The 21,672-nt window shown below is 36.8% G+C and overlaps 2 protein-coding genes across 2 annotated transcripts; one reads left to right on the top strand and one right to left on the bottom strand.

The window, feature by feature from the left end:
* Nucleotides 1–16,770: 16,770 nt before the first annotated feature.
* On the top strand, nucleotides 16,771–19,803 carry LOC130645464 (uncharacterized). The gene is made up of 2 exons (XM_057451465.1): nucleotides 16,771–17,775; nucleotides 17,863–19,803. Exon 2 carries the CDS (start codon nucleotides 18,178–18,180, stop codon nucleotides 19,747–19,749), a length of 1,572 nt encoding a protein of 523 aa, XP_057307448.1. The 5' UTR covers nucleotides 16,771–17,775; nucleotides 17,863–18,177; the 3' UTR covers nucleotides 19,750–19,803.
* On the bottom strand, nucleotides 19,773–20,818 carry LOC130645472 (P2X purinoceptor 7-like). The gene is made up of 3 exons (XM_057451477.1): nucleotides 20,530–20,818; nucleotides 20,024–20,144; nucleotides 19,773–19,929 (listed from the first exon to the last, which is right to left on the bottom strand). Exons 1-3 carry the CDS (start codon nucleotides 20,816–20,818, stop codon nucleotides 19,773–19,775), a joined length of 567 nt encoding a protein of 188 aa, XP_057307460.1.
* Between the last annotated feature and the right edge of the window lie 854 nt (nucleotides 20,819–21,672).

Consider the following 21,672-nt stretch of genomic DNA (forward strand, 5'->3'; position numbering starts at 1 on the left):
CTCAATAGTATGGAAGATGGTGGTACTTATCATCTTCCAGTGTAGTGTGTTTTTGAAAAATCATAATAACATTATCCTTGCCCGCATCATTGGCATGTGGTACATATCTTTGACGGAGTCCTACAATTTCCAATGTTCGGAGATCAAGCTGGTGTTCTCTCTCATGAAGATCCTGCTGAAGGTTTGCTATAGTTACGTCCCTATCCTTCAGGTCATCGCTGAGTATTGCAAGACCTTGATGATGCTCTTCGATGGTTTCTTGTAATTTTTCAATGCCCTTTCGCCGCAAGCCATCTCATAATTTCAAAAGCCCTTGGTTTTCTTGAATGTACACAAATGTCAAGAGCACCGTCCAAAGAGATGAATACATGGTGAGGATTTTTAGTTTCCTCTGGCCCGGCATGGTATGCCGGGTCCTGAGCATTTAGCTCCATACGCGTCTTCTCCGCTATATTAAGCGCTCTACAGGATGTTCTTATATCAACAATACCCAAGAACCTTCCAAGATCTGCACGTTTAAAAAGAGGCTGATTTTGCGATCGAATAGAGTTTCGATGGCCCCAGCTGGCAATGTGTTAAATTCAACAAGTCAAGACATTATATTATTTACATTACTCCAACCAGGGTCACAATGAGTAGGACGGTTATGAAAAAATAATTAATATTCCTGTGGATCCTTTCCCTATATAGTGATTCACGAAGCTCCTCCTGAAGGGCTTCCAGACTCCGCTCTAAATGTGGGATCCTATCCATTTCTTCATGGCAATTTTTCAATTCAATTGCCTTTCTAAAGTTCTGATGTATGACATTTATTTCTATATAACAATCCAAGTCTGAGGATATTCCAACCTAATATACAAAGAGGCATGTTTGGATTTTTTCAACTGGGCTTTAATGGTGTCCCAATCGCTAATCATATTCGTTTCCTCATCGACCAGTTTCATATCAGATCTTTCGTGTGGGTACCAGAGGAATAACTGCTTCTTTTGTCTCCTCAAATTTTTAGGCGAAGCGGTAAAACTTTGAGTTATGAGCCAGAGACTGTGCCTTCGATGTCTCCCAGAGATTGCGAGCTCAAGTAATGGTTGCCTCCGTTTATCAATGGATTCATCAGCGATCATATCGTCGACGATGAATAATGTTTTTTCACCTGCCAGGAGGTTTGGAAATTTGCTTATCCAATCGAACAAATTATCACCTGGATCAATAAGAAATACATAAGGATCTTTCCAAAGCGATGGTCTATCGAGATAAGTGGCATTCCATCGGAGAGTAGGGCAGAGTATAACGATATTGTGGAATTGTCCTCTGTACTCAAACATTTCCAGTGCTTACTTTTTTGGTACGATGGAAGCGGGCAACCATCATTTGCTCACTGCCATCTCGCGGCTTCCTCGCCCTGCGGTGAAATACGCGATCATCTTTATAACAGCGCTGGTATCCAATTTGGTTGAAGGACTCGAGATCCCAAGGAATCTCTTACCAATCATGGCATATCCAAATGTGAACCCGAGGTCCACGATTGTCTCGTATATCATATCAATAACCTCTTTTTGCTGAGGGCTTACGTTTGTAGACATGCTTTATTATAGGGTTCATCGCATGTGAAAAATATCAATATCGGGCCTTGAAGGTTTTTCCTGAGCCGCTGGTGTATGTGTTTTGGCAATCTTTTGTATACTCGCAGATTTACGGATAAAATATCCGATACATGCGAGGATAAGGCATCCAGCAATGTATATTCCACTTCCCATGGACTTGGAGGTACCTGTGGCAGGTTCCTGACTCTCTTGGTAAGTACTTTTGCCCACGTTCTTCTTCAAGTCGGCCTTGTTCTTACGATTCCATTCGGCAAGTCTCTTACCAGCAGCAACACAGCCCTTGTTTTTCTTGGTAATTACTTGGTTAGTAGACTCTTCACTCATTTTTTATAAGTCGTGAGACTTAAAAAATCACTTTCCTAACCACGAGGGACCTGTGGCAACACATACAAATCTGATGGAAGACAGCAGCTGGTTGTTCCAATCGTGATCCACGTACTGGCAGAGTGTAATCTCATATTCATCATCATCACCATTAAACCGGATTGCTATTTTATAGTCTGAATTATCAAATGAGATAAACTCCGGATTAGAATTTTGCACCTTGGTGCGTGATATGATTTGACCCAGTTTGGGAATAACATGTTTCGATGTAAATACCACGCTGGCCATACACTCGCCATCGCTGGGGTCAATAGTAACGTCTCCAATATCCACATCCGAAATGCTCAATCCAATGCCTAGGATGTGGGAAGATGTGTCTATATACATTTGCCTTAGCCGGGTTAAAAAATTTCCTCTTATGTCGCCAAGACCTGAAGGTGGAATGACAATCTCTTCAGAAAGCCTTGTTTTCAGTTCGTCAAACATTCTTTTCTTTCTCTATTTCTTTCTTCTCTTCAATGGACTGTGAAAGTTTTGTTTGATTAATCGTATGCGCGGCAACAAACAAGGGCGCTAAAAATTTACCAAATGTTGTATAAACGAGAATGCCCAAGTCAGTCATACTTTCGCGAATTATGGGGTCATTTTCAATATCTCTCCTCAAACCTTCAGGGCTATCGAGGGTTACCACGTTGCCTATAGCCTTCGTGTATAAGCTAATAGCGTGACATGAAAGAGCTCTGGCAGTATTCTGCCCCTTCTCAACCAACTCTCGTTCAGTAAAATCATTGTATATTTTTTCGATAACCTCGGGTGATGCTTTGTCCAGGAATGCCTCAGTACATTTTTTCGGCAAAAGATGTGATTTCGATTTACGAGCATCTTTGAGAATCTGGCACTTATCTATGGGTTGCTCAGGCGCTTCTGGTGTATTAGCAATATCGTCAAATATTTCTGCTAATTAAGACATTCTATTTATTGTATAGCGGTACCTATAGATGAATGTAAGTATTAATATATATGGGAGCAATATCGCGATCAGTATCAATTCCATTTTTCGTTCAACCTATATTGCCCTCGCGCAAGCGTTGTTATTTGATCAACTTGTACGACCCGCTTATCGTCAGCAGCATTAAGGGCAATTTTATTCACTTCTTGCGTGTATATATTATGACCCTTGTTGTTAATACAACGCCAAGTTTTGGAAATATTGATGCCTTCCTCCAGACATCGTTGATAATCTTCGAAGGTGATTCATTTTTTGGTCACGGCCCTCTTCACGCCCTTGGCCTTTCTATCGCCGCCGTCTTCAGTTAATGCTTTGTAGGCGTAGGCTTTGGGTCTTAATGGAATGAAATGCGTCATAATTTTTCCCAGCTCATCTTTCACTAATCCTACGACTTTCTCATTTTTGCCGATGGGCAGGGGTCAATTATCATCCTTCGTATAGGCACTAGTGTCAAAACGTGCTTCAACATTATCGGCAATGTCCTTGAAAAAATCATGGGTTTGAATGTGGTATACGAACGAGACCGTATCCATGTAACACAGTTGTATTTTACTACCATACTTTGGCTTCATGTAGTCATAGTGGAACTCATTTTGACTGATCTAGAATAGCATGACCTATATAGACTGGCTTGTTCATTTTGATTCCCGTTCTGCCCATTTCAATACCCATGAGATTCTTACTAAAGCATGTGCCGCTCTTAAAGTTTGGTTACATTGTAAGCTTTGTATAGGCAGATTCATTCGTAACGAGCTTTATGTTGCGATGATTGCGTACGTTTTCCATGGTTTTACCGAACACGCTCAAATTCATTAATTTGTAAAAGTCCTTCTCGAACTCGTTTTTGGCGGTAGTTCTCAGCTTCGTGTTGTGATCTATATAGTTCCGGAGCCAGGCACTATGTTAAAATTGGATAGCGCGGTGAACTTTTTTAAGCTCGAGCCCATGCTTTAGTGCTTGATGTAAAGCTCCGATGTGCACTATGTATTTCCGCTTATGTTCTAGATTAACTTCTCCACTCTATGTACAAACTTGCGATCCGGCAGGAAGGGTAATTCGTTGTGCTTGTCATGGAGCTCCTTCGGGTAATCAACATCTACCTCCAGGAGGTACCCATGTTTTTTATCAGATACCAGCTTGTCGATCTTCTTTTCATCTATTATCTCTACATTTGATACCCATTTGAACCCATGGGTTGTTAGAGGCTGTTGCATCGCCCATCCATATAGATTGTTGGCATCCAGATACTGAAGGTAACTTGACTCAATCTCCGGGCCATATTGATCCCCCATATATTTGTTGTTCGTCCTCGCGTACCGGTGTACAGACTGCGTAATACCACCCCGTATTCCGCGCTCAAACATGAGAAGCATGTCAGAATCCGTCAGTAGCTCCAACTTTACACCCGTGTATTTGAGTGCTGCTTTCCAAGCTAAGCCGGGTGCGGAATAAAAATGGGCGGGATAAAGCCCATAGTTAGCATTACACACTCCTCGAAAGTTTTGGAATATATCGGTTAGTAGTAAAACGTCAGTAACTAAGTACGTATCATGATAGTCCCCCATGGTAGTTTCATCCCCCTTGGGATTGATAGCATTCCACACTTTTTGAGCGTGCTGGTATTCTTCATTGTTAATCCCCTTCATGTTTAACTTGCTATGGAAAGCCTCCTTTGTAGGTAGCTCAGTTTCCTCGAATCGTCGCCAGCCATCCATATACTTGTATGGATAAATTCCTTTGCGTCGCATGAGTTTAAAGGTGTCATCTTTAGTGAAATACCAACGGAGTTTTTTGCACTGTTCATCATCGAGGTTGCTTGCCAATTTTTCTAATGATGATGACATGAATCGACAACTATCGATGAATCGTATTTCAACCTTTTTATACATTTAGCCGTCGCCATACCACATGCCTGCAATGGGTACTTTGATCTTCACATTAAAACTGATGTACTTCTCAGTGTTTTCAGCGATACAACCTATATCCTGAGTATCATATTTTTCACCGAGTTCACGGATGGATAAGTGCGCACCATAGCCACTTAAATTATGGAATATTACGGGTACGTGATTAGGTATCCTATATTTCAAATTGCAGGTGTTGTGAGCCGCTCCCCGATATAATCCTGTGTAATAGCAATGATCCCTTACTTTTCTATTTTCATCGTTGAACGGCTTCATACATATGTGGCATGTCTCCGTGGCATCATACTCATTCTTCTGCTCCTCCGTTAGTTCCGACATAGGCTTCTGAGGAAATAGAGAGTATAGCCTCTTCACTTCGTCCTCTATATATTGAACGAATCGTTGAACGCACACCTCACCCCTATGTATATATAGGGGGTCCGGCACTTCTCCATAAGTAAAGGTACTGTAGGTACACCAACCGCATGGTTCATGTTTGTTTAGGTTCTTGGTTTTTGTATCCCGAGCATTCTCTTTCATCGGTATCAGTAGGCTTTCAAAATCCGCATAGATGACGAATGGGACCATAAATTGCTGCTCACCATCCTGGTAGTATAACCATTATTCCTTCTCGCTGGGCATCTTGATCTTTACCGCTTCGTTGTCCTTGCAGTAAATATAGTGTTTATCGCGGGATTCTATCGTTTTGAAACCCTGCAGGCAATTCAGACAGAAATGCATTTTCCCATGATTCTTCGATATCTCACGTCCTAGTAGCCTTGATAGATTTTTGATGGATACGTAATGGTTCCTCTTCTCATCGGTAAGCAGTAGCAGATTAACCTGAGTATCACTTTCGTTAAATGCCCATCGCCGTAACATATAAAATTTTTTACCTGTTGCATACAAGACGTTCACGGCAATGTCGGGATTGTTCCGCTCAAATTTTGTGATATCTTTGATGGATGTTGGAAATTCTAAAACAACCCAATTATACCGCTCCTCATATGGTCGAAGCTTGCTTATTCTCTGAAAGTTTGTGCCTATCTCTTCGTGATGTATAGTGGCGATAATTGGCCATTTAAAGCATTCTTGATCATTGTTATTAGGATTAATTATGGCCCGCTTGGTAGCGATCCACTCGGGTGTTTCAATATATGATGAGACCCGCGTTAACTTCAGTTTGTGAAAGTCTACATCAAGTTGTTGAATACGACCGATACTAAAACCGCTCTTGGGTAGCGCGGGATTCTCCACATGCGTTCTTATTTGTGCCAACATTGTATCCATCACTTCATCCACGATTGTTCCCTGAAATACTGATGTCATATTGCTGTGGAACACCTTATCCACCTCGATAAACTCGTTGGTACAATCGATTTGTTTTTTCCATAGTATCCATAAAGAGCACTGTATCTTTGCAGACCACATTTCCTCTACCTGATTCTCTATCAAATTTTTTACATATGATCGTATCATATCAGGATATACATCAATATCTGGTCCATCTATGCCAGCTATGCGGTAACTCCTGAATGTTTTATGTAATGCATGCTTATGCTCCTGAGGCGTAAAATCTTGGTTCGGTTGCTCTGAAGCATGATCCTCTTTTGCTTCTTCCTTGACCTCGTCATGAAGCGTTGCACCCATGACCCTGTTGTAGAGTTTCATCACATTGTTTTTGAACGTGTTATATGCGCTATTGACACTCTTCTTTATAGAGTCTGGCACATAGTCCACTAACCAATCATACCACTCTCGCAGTTTACTTTTTACCACTGGAAGAGTCCTCACCATCTCTTGGAGCTCGAATATGTCCATGGCCTCTGGTGTTGGTAGAATAGTCCTGAGTGGTCTCTGTGGTGCATCCTCTATGGGAGTTTGTGCTGGAGTGGGTTCTAATAATAAAGCAATGAGATCTGCTTTGCGTAATTTTGAATATCCCTTAATCCCACGGGATTTTGCAATTACATGTAATTGTTTTACGGTATTAGAATTTAAATTCATCTCTTTTATTATATATAATTTTTTGATTTCAACAAAATTTTGGCACGGTCATGATTTCCCTTACTCATATTCTGTATAATAGCATATTGCGCATGACGTCATTTATATTATTATTTGTGTTAATATGATTATGTGTTAGTATTTAATGTATCTATTATTTAATATTATTATGTGTTGGTTATTGGCAGATGATGTCATGTATCTTACATTTAATATTATTATGTGTTAGTTAAACGCCCAGAACTGTGAGGGGGGGGGGGGGGGGGGGGCACACAATAATTCAGGCATCCATTCCTCGTTTTTTCTGTTCCCCCTATGGCGTTGCCAGATATTTGTACGCCCAGAACTGTAGGGGGGTACAGAATAATTCAGGCATTCATACCTGATTTTTTCTGTACCCTATGGCTTGCTAGTTATATGTACGCCCAGAACTGTAGGGGGGTACAGAATAATTCAGGCATCCGTACCTGATTTTTTCTGTACCCCTTATTTCTATTGGTGTATGAAAGTGTGTCCAACCTTAATTATTGTTTATTTTACTGAGTTGGGTCTTTGCATTTATTGGTCTGATTTAGAATTTTTGATATGTCATTTCCAGAGAGGATACTTGTTTCTACTGCTGTATGAATAAGTAAAGAATACTACAGCCTGTTCAATGGATAGTATAAAAATGTCTCTTTGTTTAGCCTGCAATAAGGCCGTTAATATGTCCTTCTGCAAAAGGGTATTTGAGCAAAATATCGTTCCTGTTTGTGTATGGATGTGTATCCAACCTCAAACCTTGTCTAATTTATAGAACAGCGTGTTTCCTTAGATTGGCTGATATTAGGACTTTCAAAAGTCTTTTTGCGAGAGTGTATTGTGCAAAATGTCGTTTCTGTTTGTGTGTGGATATGTATTCAACCTTAAAACTTGTCTACTTGATAAAACAACGTTCTCCTCAGATTAGGACTTTCGCCTGTTAAGGCGATAAAGAGTATTATTACAGTTATGGGAAATACTGTGGCATATTACATTGGTTATGGCCTATCTTAAGGGAAAATGTGCACTTGTTTGTTTGTGTATGATGGTAATTATTAGAAAGCCATTAAGTTCATATATGCAAATAAAACTTACTTTGATATATATATCCAGGTATCGATTTAACTGTTAGGAATAACATATGTTTCTTGTTTACTTGATTAAACTTTGTACGTAACTTCAAGCTAGCTAGCTAGCTAGCTGGATAAAAACTGTGAAAACATCCTACCTTCTTAGTTTTTTTATATAAGAAAGCTGCACTACCGTCTATTGCTTTTGTTATTAGTTAGTGTCTGTTCCATTTAGTGATATTAGAATAATCCAAGCTGCACAAAGGAAACATAAGTTTATTATGGAAAATGCTCTGTGCAACATATGAAAGCCATGTTCTTCTTCTCTTTTGCGAAAAAAATATAGTCACTGTCAATCTACCATTATGGACTTTTGAAGTTCCGGACATATACCAAGTCTAAAAACCATTAGCCAAAACCCGAGCGGGTACAGAAAAAATCAGGGGTACAGAAAAATTTATCACACAGATCAGATCTGAAATACAGCTAAAATATAAATAAAACAAAATATATTTCCGGTTTTGGCTGTCTCACTGGTAGTTACGTCTCCGTACACTGAAGATCTCACTGGTTTTGTTGTTCGTTGACCATTTTCAAGGCAAGTTAATCTACTTTTCTATTTATTGTTTTATAGCTAGCTAGCTATTAGGTAACTACCGTTAATGCATTTAAGTATTCCCAAACCTCAACAGGTTTCTAATTTTTGCCAGTCGCACTGCATATAATAAGCTAGCTAGCTAGCTATATATTAACTGAAATATAGCTAGTTAATGACCTACTGTCCTAACTGCTAAAGCCGACATCAATAAAATGTTCGGTTCGTGTCATTTTTGCATAATGAAAATGTGGTGGGCGGGCAAAAAAAATTGCCATCTTCGTTTAGGGTAAGCATCCATATGCTCACATTGCCAAACTAAGCGTTGATTCGACGTTACTTTGACCCCCTCTCTTCCGCTGTAAACAGACAAGATCCGAGCACTGTAAAATACGATCGTTTTATCAAATATAATATATCTCTCCTTTATCTGGGCCCAAAGCGATATTTTTTTTCTGCCATGGATATTAACGTCGAAAAGAACCAACCCCACCCCTAACGTCGAATTGACACTTATATATGTATATGTATATATATATATATATCTACTTTAGCTTTACTTTAATTCAGATACTTGTAGTTCTTGTTTAATAAAAGCCTCTTTTGTGAGAGTTTGGCCGTGAAACGTCCATGTTTTCTCTAAACTGAAAATTGTACCCTAGTTTCGTCAATGACTGTAGATTTCTTTTTAACTTTTTTTAACTGGATTTCTTTAATCTGGTGATCTGTTATTTATATTTTCTTTTATACCTATAAATTCATTAAAATAATACTTGACTTGAGTAGTTCTTATACAGTGATGTTGAAATGATGTAACCTTTACAATTATAAATTTAGAAATTAACTTCTGTCGTTTTATAAGCTATTTGCTATTTGACTATTTTACAATATGTACCTTTTCACCACACAAATTTCTAAACTTTAGGTCATAATCCCCAATGCAAGAATGCATGGAATGAACAGAAGCTTTTGTGCTCATAGATTTTTAATATAACATACAGTTACAATGCGAAAAAATGTTGTATTTTTTTATAGTGTATTAATAATTGTTTATCTTATGAAGTATATTTCATATTCCTGTACAAGTTCTTTTTCTTGCATCGACAGATTTTCATGACCATATTTTGGTTGATCTATTAGCCATATAAACCCAGAGTGCTAGCAATTTACATCGTAGTGCTCGACCCATTCGAGAAGGTCTTCCTAGCCAGGAAAAGATTGCAATTGTGTGTTCAAGGTTTTCTTTTTTTTTTTTTTTTTTTGCAACGCACATTTATTTTTACAACACATTATTTTTTGCTACGCGCATTTTATATCTTTATTAAACAAATTTTTTGCTACGCACTTTTTTTTACGTAAAAAATATACAAAATAACTTACCAACACCACTAGTATGTCAGCGGTATTTAGAGGAACCGCCCGCGTATGCAATATAATGCATTGTTAATTACATTAGATGGTACCAAGCACTTCACCGGTAGTTGCATCAACCATGAAATCACCGTCATAGATGATATTGCGTTTCTGTTTTACCTCCAAGCCTCTGATGTACTCATCCAATATTTTCATAGCTGTTTTTTCTAGGCATTCTTTACAATGAGGCCCAAGGGTTTGTGTTGCAATATCTCTATATTTAACCTTATTAATCGCGGCTATAATTTTAGCCTTCTTGACAGTTGAGGAACCGCGAATGCCCATCTCTCTCGCTTCTCTTTTTAAATCATTCATAGTTTAATTTGTATACAACATTAGTATACAAAAATCTATCGAGTTTAACTATACCACAACGAATGGTTCCTCGTCGTCATCTGAATCAATAAGATGTCGTGTCCTATGAGTTACAGGCACCGGCTTGTATTTGCACTCGTCAAGCAAGATCTGTGGATAGTGCATGTAGCTTTGCTTATAAATGCTGGATATTTTTAGTATACAGATACAGGAACATGGTTGTCGCATAGGTACTGGAAGATCATAAAAATATGTATTTATTTTACCATCCCTTTCTTTAATTTTCATGTTCAGGTATCTACCATTCTTCACTGATGAGGTCGTGAATTCATGACCATATAATTTTTTAATCCTAACCAGAATACTCTAATATTTTTCAAACCACTCAGAATGTTGATGCATATTGAATGACATAGTAAGCGAAGATCCATCATCGTATCTGGATGCACCGTTTGAATACAGCCCTTTTGCCGTTATGATCAATAGTGACGATATATTACTGTCATGATGTTTATAGCCTATAACATATCTTGCATCTTTGCCCTTATTATCTTGTATGGGATTGCTCTCAATTGTTCTCAATTTGAACCTCCCTTGTCTCTACTGATTCATTGTAAAATTTGAACATCTCGTTATTATAATAACCAAGGCCCAACTAAGGATTTTTACATTTGCAATAACCTCCGTTGTACGTTATATACATCATATAGTGCTGCCAGCACAATATCCTTCCTTGTATGATTAATCTTCTACCACATATACAGCGATCGTACTTATCAAGATCAATCCCCCATTCGTCGCAATACTCAGTTATTTATTTACTCCACAAAAGCTCAAGGTCTGCCTTTTCATCCTCGGAAAAACACCAATCAATGACTCTCTCAGGATGCCATGCAATAGGAAGCAGCTCCTCCTTAATCCTTGCTTTCTCCATTTTTCGCTGACGATAAGCATCGAGCAATCCAGGATCAGTGCTACTACACATATTCCGGGTCACGAACCAGTCCGGAACAAACTCGAGTAGATGAGGTCTATCTCGAACCGCCATATTACACCTCAACTGCCTTTGTGCACATGTCCCGCGTCTTGAACCTGTCGGGGGTATACTTGAATAGCCAGGGGTTCTTTTGAACAACCTTGTTGCACATTTCTTGAGTTTTGAATTGGTCCGGTACATACCTTACCACTGGAGGATCCTCTTCAACCAATTTTTTCCATCTTTCTTGCCTCCAATTCATCTTTATTATTCCGACCTCGGCAAGGGATCCTTGAGTAATGGACTTTCCTTACTCAATTCTATTTTTTGTTGATGTCAGCATTATTCCCGTTAGTCGCTTTTGCGCATGACGTCATTTATATTATTATTTGTATTAATATGATTATGTGTTAGTATTTAATGCATCTATCAATTAATATTATTATGTGTTGGTTATTGGCAGATGACGTCATGTATCTTACATTTAATATTATTATGTGTTAGTTATTGGCATTTAATATTATTTCATATTATTTTGTGTTGGTGACTGGCAGATGACTTAGGGAATTTCCCTTTGGTCGACGTCGTCTGTGCCAGAAGGAACATTTCTCTATCTAATAATTAGTATACTGACAACAGAATTTTGTTCAATCTTGACAGTTCTTTTAATATTTTATTTGCCATATTATTTTAAGTTAAAATATAATGTGTTTGACACGTAGTGCAATAAAGTAGCATTCACTTTGACCTGCAATTTCGCACCAAGGTGAAGGTAGGGCGTGGTTAGAGCAAAATAAGCAAAAATTCTTTCGTCACCTGCTTATTGTTGAATTTTATGTCATAAACTTAGACCTAGGAAAAATAGTAATTACACCGATCATAATGTCTAATGTACATAATTAAAAATCATGCCCTCAATTATGACTGCCAGAAAAAATCTTGACAGTCACTCTTAAATTTAAAATTTTCAAATTTCATGAATGAAAACGTTCAAGTAATTTTAATCCTGATATGTGGAATGATATTTTTTTGCTCAGTCCTCACACAACAATGGTTTAAAAACGACGCAACATATTCTTACATTTTCTTTTTTTATAATTTTCTTTCTTAATCACTTAAAGTAGTAGCAGAGATATACTTTTTAAAGTTTACAACGGTAGTATTTCAGATAGAATATATATTTTTAATTTTTATGCAACAATCAGTTTTATGTCATTTGCTTAACTAGTCACATAAAACCCAGATAATTGAAACGAAGAAAAAACAGGCAAATAAGGGTAAGACTTCACGAAGTAGTATGTTGACGGGCAAATGTTCAAGGGCTATCAACTAGTATATGTATAATACTTGCACTTCCCACTGTTATTGTCAGACGTTATTATTGTTAATCATAAGTATATGAAGTTTCCTCCACATGTTAATTTGACGAGGGCTTGACTCGCACTAAGAAAGTCTTTAAATTCCAAACTGGAAATGTGGGCACATGCTTAACAACATCCGTTCATGGAAGAGAAGGTAAAACTCTTTTTTATAAATGTTTTAGCTTACTTAGATCTTCTGTCAATGTATTTTTTTACATTATTTGTATCTTTTACAGTCATCTTTTCAGTTACTCCAGAGTAGTAATGACTGTCTGTAATTCGGTTAATGACTTATTAGTCGTGGTTTTCGTGTAGATATAGGTAGCCTGAAATTTTTGAAGTCACCTATATAACTACGACTGTGTGGGAAATTTCATTCTTTTATAAGCTTAATTTCGATTGTGAGATAATGTAAAATGAGATGACATGATTTTTCATGTTATTTATGTTTCCACTGTGAAACAGTAACACACGTTTTGTGAGCGCGCACAGTATCATTTTAAAACGCATTGAAGTAAAATTCATTGTTAACATATGAGCAGAGAAAGGTTCAGTTTTGAGATTCTAGTCGAATATTCTAGTTGAGATTCTAGTCGAAAAGTGTAAGCGTAAATTTAAGGAAAAAAACTGGAGTAAAACTGAAATGATACACGAATTGGATTCGACAAAATGGGTGTGTCGCCGGCCTAATGAAAACTGCTTACCGAAAAAAACAACTTACTTCGTAATTTTTATTATGTGACTTACCACGCTTCTGCTATTAACTGATTTCAATATTTTTCTGTATACACCGGAAAATAAGGCTAATAAATCATTTATTACCAGGTTAAATAACAAGAAAATAGAACTTTCAAAATGCCACTGGTTTATAAAGAAAACACATCGATGATTGGAAACCAGATCATTTTTTGTAGCTGAAAGTACGAAACATACTCGATACAAAATTTGTTTAACAATAAATATCAACCTCGTTCCCAGGGCATTTTTGATGTAGGTAATAGCGGCGAAAAGGCCCTGGAATAGTCTGATATGTCCGAAAAAGAATAAATAAACAGTTGTTAATATAAACAGTTGTTACCCTGCCAAAACTTATTTCTGCCCCGCGCGGGAGTTTTATGTAAACAAGAATATAACAAATATGGGGGTCGATTTATTTTGTGGAGTGAATAAAAAGGCCAGCAAAGTTTTACTTTAGGAAGACTAGTTTGAGAAATATGTTAGAAAAAGATACCATTTTTAGTTCTACGTGCAAATTAAGAAAATTTCTCTCGATAATTAAATGATATACGTGAGGTGTTTGTCTTTCCACAGAACTGATAGTTAGCGTAGCTATACCCTGCTAATTAAGGTAACATCTTGATTAATAGCTAGTGTAGCCATATATACTGATGTTGTTAAATTCACTACCCCACTTGGATACAAAACTCAATGTCGTTAGTCAATGTCTGGGTCTATTTTTATAAATATTTCGGTGACAAGCTGGCTATTTTCTTTTTAATTCTTATGCTGGCAAATTAGCTAAATTATCTGTCACATCCCTAAAGGACCTGATACAATTGTACAATATCACTGAGATCTACCTTAAATATCAATATAATTTCTGAAAATATGTTTAAAATATGGTTATAATTTCTTATAATATAGCTATAATATGTAAATTTCAACACAATACTGTTCGTGATCTGGTTTCAAATGCCTTTTGTATGTGTCACAATAGATCTATATCTGCTAGCATTGTTATGGCAACGATGTTATGAAATTAAATGAAATTATAACGATATTATAACAAATTATAAGTATGGCGTAGAAAAATTATAACTGTATTATAGAATATAATTATTGATATTATACAAGTGTCCCCTGGCCTTAAGAAACATTTTGTTTGCTAAAGTCATTGCAGCCCAACTTTATTCAGGGGCCATAAGACCCTGGGGACGAGGTTGAATAAATATATGTTTATTAAAAAATAATTAGTTAATTCTTAAAAAAATTTATTGTAGTTTTGACTGTAGCTTCGCCATAAAATTAGGCGTAGACTTTGTAGGGCTGGAGATTTTTGTACCTATAAATTGGTCAGGGGCAATTTCAACTATGAAACATTGTAACTGTTGAATATTTTGATAAAAAACTATTATATATTCAGGGGCGTAGCCAGAAAAAAATTAACCTTAGTCGAACCATTGACCCGCAGGGTCAACATCGCACCGGAGGTGCGATAATAACCAACTGGGGGTTTGGGGGGCCCCAACGGGTCCAGGGCGGAGCCCTGAAAACTAACGCCTTTTTACGCCCTTTAAGCACTGAAACACCATAAAACCGACTCTGTGAAATACGCGATAGACGTTAAGTATTGATCGAATTGATCAAAAAAGGGGAATAAATGACAACATAAAATACATTAAAATCTTTATCATCAAGGGCGTAATCAAACCAGTCATAATGTTTTTTATAGATTGAAGGTTATTAAAGCAATAATTAGAATGTTCATTCTTCTTTCTTCATATTTAGCACCAAAATAAAGTTTTCTGCAGATTGGAGGTCATTTAAAGATAACCAAATCAAAATCTTCTTTCTTCATAAATATAATAAAAAATTCCAGAATATAATGATATAGAACCATGGACAAAATGTCTTCATACAAATCATTGAAAACCCTTGTGTTAATAATACGTTCCACACATCGTGTTACAAATATTAAAACATGAAGCCCTGGGGGCTCTAAGAATTTCCGCTCGCTACCAAAATATTTGATGAAAACCTGCTAATTCGTTGTGTTATCGTGCCAAACATTCGAAGAGGTTTGGTGCTTGAAGCTCTGAAGATAAAACACACAAGTGACATTACAACTTACATGCCACCATCATGTTCAGCATACTTTTTTTTATTAACTGTGCCAAATGTTGTCGAAAATAAAGTAGTTTTAATTTTTGAACCAATTTTTGCCTAAAATGACATTTAGGTGGCCAAAAATCGAAATTTTGATGTCACCATCATGTTCAGTATACTTTTTTTGTTAACTGTGCCAAATATTGTGGAAAATAAAGTAAGTAGTTTTAATTTTTGAACCAATTTTGGCCTAAAATGACATTTAACGTGGCCAAAAATCGAAATTTTGATGTCACCCAGGGGCGGATCCAGACTTTTTCAAGATTTAGTAAAAATATTGCTGCTGCGCAGCAATATTTGGACTAGTCTTGAATTTAGCAGCTGGGGGTCCTGGGGGGCGCTGTAAGCCCCCCAGGTGGGGTATGGGGCGAAGCCCCAGAAACTTTCGCTAATTTAAGCTTTGCGGGTACAAAAATCGCCAAAAATTGTCTTCCGATTTATCTAGTTATTAATAAAATTGACGAAAAGAAACGCTAAGCTATAAGGAAATTTCCTAAGAACATTTTTTATAAGAATAAACTCTCCGGCTTACACGTCTTATTTTAGATAGATAAAAGCACTAAAATTAACAGGGATTAAACAGGGATATTGATTATTGAGAAATGCCCAAACATTATTTCAAGCTATTTACATCACGTGGACACACCTTTGCGTGTTCTGATTGGATGACGGTATTGCGTATGGCGGGAAAGTTAGTTGAGTTCTACTTTTCATTCCGCGCGAAGCGGACCGTTTTTGGCGTAATTTTGATTAAAAGAACAATGTCCGCTTCGCTCCGCACAGAATAAAGTGTCTTTCCTCGAATGCTTCATTTAAAATGCGCCCTTTCCCATGTAAATGAGAACATCCGAAAGTTGTACACATTAAAACATGAAGGGAGAGGCGAACAAGAAACTATTTTGTGGCAGCCAGAAAATAAATTTTAAGTAGGTTTTAAATGTACTTTTTAGTAAATACAAAAATAACATCTTTTACTTGAGATAACCAAGAATATTTTACGTACTATAGTAGTAACAGTTTTTTATAACATTTTATAATATTGATATATTGAACTAAAGAAATATCTGTCATAACCAACAACAATATTTTTTTCATGTTTTGAGTCCCTTTTCCGCAACATACTACCAACTTCGAACGATAAAGTTTGTTATCATGAGATGGCACCAAATTTGAATAAATATACAGACCGGAAACCTTCAATAACAAATCGAACGTGCAATATGGTGGCTTCATCTTTCTTCCTTGGTTTTTTACTTTCTTTATCTTTACTCGCTATTTTATTGGCAAGTTAAAGGGGAACTCCAGTAAAAATCACTTTTTTCTTTTTTGTTTTATACGTACTCAGAAAAGCATAAGAAATCAAAAAAAACTTACTTCACTTGTTTTCCTTATTTAAAATCGTTGTACTAGCCTTCGCATATTCAATTTTTTTCTTATAAAAAAACAGACAGGCGCGATTTCATTTAGGACTGGACCCGATTATAAACAATGACATCACATCGTGCAGAAAGTTTAAGCGAGCGCAGAGAACGTTCATGTTAAGACCTCTGGCTTACATTTAAATCGCTTTTTGTATGTAAATTACGTTTAAATCTTTAAAAAATGGTTAGTTGCTCTGCGTTTGGATGTACCAATCGATCAGAAAAGTGTAAAGAAGTCAGTTTTCACAGAATCCCGTCTGTGAAAAAGAAAGAACTCAGACAAAAATGGCTAAACAAAATACGTCGTACAGGTGATCTACCAAGCGATCGAAGTTTTTATATTTGTTCGTCGCACTTCACAGATAGTTCTTTTAAAAGGGATCTCCAGGTAATAATCTTCCATATTAAAATATTGCCACTTCGTAAAAATGCCATTTTAGCTAGTCAACGCGATCAAAGTTTCTCATTTCTTCTTCATTTCATTATTTGTACTTATATCCACAACACAACCAAATAACGTTTTCTACATATTTATATTATAAAAGAACATTATACCAATTTCCAATACAAAGTTATCTAGTTAGACATGTATCTTTCGTAGCGCTCGTAAGTTTCTATTCTTTGTTTTTCAAAAAAGAAGCTTTTTGATGGAAGGACCTGCCGAATATTTTCAGGGGGTAAATGTGCCCATTTTATTAGCATCATTTCATCGGCGCTACTTCTAATCTTTGTTTATTTAGGCTGAACTTACTGGTATCAAAAGAAAGAGACAGCTGACCGAGGATGCTGTTCCAACAATTTTTTCTTTTAGTAAGCCTGAAAATTCAAGAGAATCGACATCAAAAAGATTGGAAACTTTCGCTAAAAAACAAGTGTGTTTTTAAAATTTATGCTATTGCCAAAATGTGAGTTGTGCCTGTCTTTTTTCTTGGAAGTTATTCTGATCATTTTTTTTCTAGTGTGTTGCAAAGGCTTTAAGTGTGGAGGATGATGTTGACCTTGAAGTATACGCTGAACAAGAAATAATTTCATTGGTTAAGGAACAAGGCGTTAGTGCAATTGTGGAAACGGTAGAGAAATCGGTTGGTGCCAATACTTTTACCAGGTCCGTTAGAACACAATGTGATCCCTTAGAGGCAATTCATCCTGAGATACAACCAACGAAGGATGTTTTAAAAGTGAAATTTACTCTTCCGCACGGACGATGTAAGTCTACTAACACCGACCTATCCTTTCCTCCGCAAGCTGACGTGACATTCTTGCTGAATGCAAATATGGAAAGTGATCATGATATCGTCTCTGGTGATGAGTGCCCTTCTGATGATTCTTTATACTCACCGCAATTACAAATTCACATCGACGACAGTTATGATGAAAATATCAGCGAAGAAGAGTCTTTTGACACTGCTGAATATAACCCAGGGCTCAAAAGCGACGCACAATTTCTTGTTTTCTGGTCTTGTCTGTTGACATTATTTCAAGTTTGTTTCACGTGTTTACAAAAAACGTGCATTACTCGTGTGGTAAAACGTGGAACTCTTATCATTGTTACTAGTATTTGTCCAAATAAACATGTTTTCAGCTGGCAGTCTCAACCTATCGTAAATGGAAGAGCAGCAGGGAACTTATTACTTTCTGCAGCCATATTGTATTCCGGAAACACATACGCCCGCATTGCCGAAATGATGAGTATTTTGAGGCTTCAGTTTATCTCTAAGTCCACCTTCTATGATATTCAAAGGTCCGTTCTTTTTCCAAAATTAAACACTTTTTATAAAAAATATCGAAATAACATTTATTCTGAGTGCGCTGCGAAAGAAGGGAATTTGATTGGTGATGGGCGAAGTGACTCTCCAGGTTACAGTGCAAAGTATGGTACGTACACTCTAATGAGCGTAGACATCAATAAAATCATCGACTTTCAAGTTGTTCATGTTAGAACTGCAGGGAATTCTAGTCGAATGGAGAAGTGGGGATTAGTAACGCTACTAAATAAGCTGCGTGACCACAAAGTGACAGTTTCAGCATTAACAACAGATCGCCATGTTCAAATCCGCGCATTCATGAAGAAAGAACATCCTGAGATAAACCACCAGTTCGACGTTTGGCACTTTGGAAAAAGCTTGAAAAAAAGCTTGACTGCTGCTGCGAAGCGCAAAGAATGTCTTGAGCTGATACCTTGGATCAAATCCATTATAAATCATTTATGGTGGTGCTGCGCTTCATGCGACAAAAATGAAAACGTTTTACGTGAAAGGTGGCTTAGCATTCTTTATCATATTCGTGGAATCCACTCTTGGCAAGGCAATGAATATTTCCATGAATGTGCGCACCCCACATTAGACCAGCAACGCAAATGGTTAAAGTTGAATTCACCTGCATATGAAGCAGTGGAGACTATTGTGCAAAATAAAAAAACTCTTGCCGACATGAACTATTTGGCGCACTTTTGCCATACGGGAAGCCTAGAGGTATTCCATTCTTTGCTTACCAAATATTGCCCGAAACGTATTCATTTCAGCATGGAAGGTATGATCGCGCGCACGCAGCTGGCTGTCCTTGATTTTAACTCGGGGACTAATTGTGAACAGGCTGTTACCAAAAAAGGAGTACTCCGCTATAAACAAGTCTTTTCACGAGTAACACAATCCTGGGTCGTAAAAAAAATTACCGAGAAGAAAGAAAAGGCGTATTTAGCAGAATTAATGACGGCTACTTTGGAACCAATCGACAACGAAAAAGATAAGTTACCACAAACAGGAGAAATTGCTGAAAGAATAACAGAGGTTGAAAAACCCGACAAAAGCGATGCCATTAAAGCCATCAGGACAAGATTTAAAACGTGACTTTTTTATTTTTTTATTTTTATTCAACTTTCTTTGAATAAAACATATTTTTCATCTTCTGCCGGATATTTTCTTCGAATTGCCCATACTACACAAGAAGGAATCACTCTTCTCACCCCTTTTCCCAATCGACTGTGTATCCACCAAGTGAACTGTTTATAACCAGCGTAACGATAAGATCTATATAGAAAAATAAGGGAGGCATTATTGTCAGTTTTTTACCTTCTTTTTCTCGGACAAAAGAAGGGCTTGGAAACGAGGTTGAGCTACTTACTCATTTTTTAATTCTAAAGTGTCTCCTCTCAAATCATGCAATGCAGATAACGCAGTTTCTAAAACAGCTTTTGTCAAAACAACCACTCGAAAATCAGCAGCTTCTGTAACGCATTTATGACCTATGATAAGAGTGATTTTCAATTATACAATATTTATACCCCCGTTTTACTAACTTATCATTTCCACACGAACCTTATTCGATCTTTCGATCACGCATTTCAATGTTCTCCATCACGGAGAAAATGTAACATTACATAAGATTTCTTTGCATTTGTGTGCAAAAAAAAGCGCATGCGGAGGAATTAGATTGTTGAACCGTGAAATAAAAATAAATTGGCTTGTGAAGTAAAAAAAAAGTGATGAAAGATTATTTTATTGAAGCAAAAGATAAAGTTTTTGACGAAAAGAATGTAAAAGAAAAGCGATGAAATATATTTTTTATTTGTTTAAAAAGGAAAATTTCGCTTAGAAAAAAATTATATTTGCAGTATATATCCTACCTACCTTGGAAAAACTCATCAGGAATTTCGTTTGACTCGACACAGCACACGCTTTCAGTATCGGTTTCCATTGCTCTACAATTTCCACATTCACACCAATTTGCATTACCCGTACGTGGCTCTGCATCAGTAAAAGAAACCTCGTCATTTTCTACACCGTTACTAACTTCTTCCTCGTCAGACACAAGAGGTTCAAATTCGTATGGCTGTAGCTTTGTAAAGTCTTTTTCATGAAGAGAATTATCCGATTCTGAGCTTTCTAAGTTATATTCTTCGTCATTATTACAAGACATCTTATCAACGAACAATGTAAACAGTAAGTAAACAAAACTTTTAGAAGGCGTGCTGCTGAGCTCACGGACTTTTTGCACGATGTGACGTATGCTAATTTATTCGGACCTAGTCCTCTCGACTTTACGCGACCTTGCAAATTTATTTGAAATTGAAGATGTTTACGGACGCGATTAAGGTATAAATAAAGATTTTTAACGATTGTAAAAGGTTTATTTTGACATATTTATGTATTGTCTTATAAAAATAACATTTTTTTCAAATATTTTTTTTTCACTGGAGTGCCCCTTTAAGTAGTACAAAATAATAAAAATATGTTCTTTACATGTTGTTCAACATTTTTGCCATTTTGATCTTCAATTTTTTCCTATTAAATCACTTTGTGTACATTGACCCCGTGACCATCACAAAAAAGAAAAATATATTCCATTGTTTTTTAATTTAGCCACCCGTTTGACAAATGTGTAAAAATACTTATTATAAAAAATTCAGCACTCACAAAAATGTAAACAAAATAATGTATGGTTTATAGTTATAGTTTATGGAGCAGGCGAGCAAAAGCCAATCAGTCTGGTCTTTAAAATCAACACAAACTTTTATTCAGCAGCCGTGCCGCAGCGCAGTTCGCCTGTCCTTTGAAATAATTACAACGGTCTGAATGTTGTCCTTATTCGTCTTTACTTCGAAAGATTGACATATTAAATGGATTAGAAGTGAATTGTTTAAATTGTGTGTATTTTAAATCTGTATCAAAATGCTCGACGTGTATCTGTTTGTGAAACTGTGTAAAGCTGAGAGTAGCGAATTCTTATGAGATTTTTAATGGGTAAACGACTGCTATTAGATGATGTCCATG

Source organism: Hydractinia symbiolongicarpus, chromosome 1 (genome assembly GCF_029227915.1).
Source record: "Hydractinia symbiolongicarpus strain clone_291-10 chromosome 1, HSymV2.1, whole genome shotgun sequence".
NCBI classification, from domain to species: domain Eukaryota; kingdom Metazoa; phylum Cnidaria; class Hydrozoa; order Anthoathecata; family Hydractiniidae; genus Hydractinia; species Hydractinia symbiolongicarpus.

Coding starts and splice junctions, on each gene's coding strand:
- LOC130645464 (XM_057451465.1), top strand. CDS start 18,178: ATGGAAAGTGATCATGATATCGTCTCTGGTGATGAGTGCCCTTCTGAT.
- LOC130645472 (XM_057451477.1), bottom strand. CDS start 20,818: ATGTCTTGTAATAATGACGAAGAATATAACTTAGAAAGCTCAGAATCG. Junction 20,145..20,529: donor TCCTGATGAGTTTTTCCAAG/GTAGGTAGGATA, acceptor CTCTTATCATAG/GTCATAAATGCGTTACAGAA. Junction 19,930..20,023: donor ACTTTAGAATTAAAAAATGA/GTAAGTAGCTCA, acceptor TTTTCTATATAG/ATCTTATCGTTACGCTGGTT.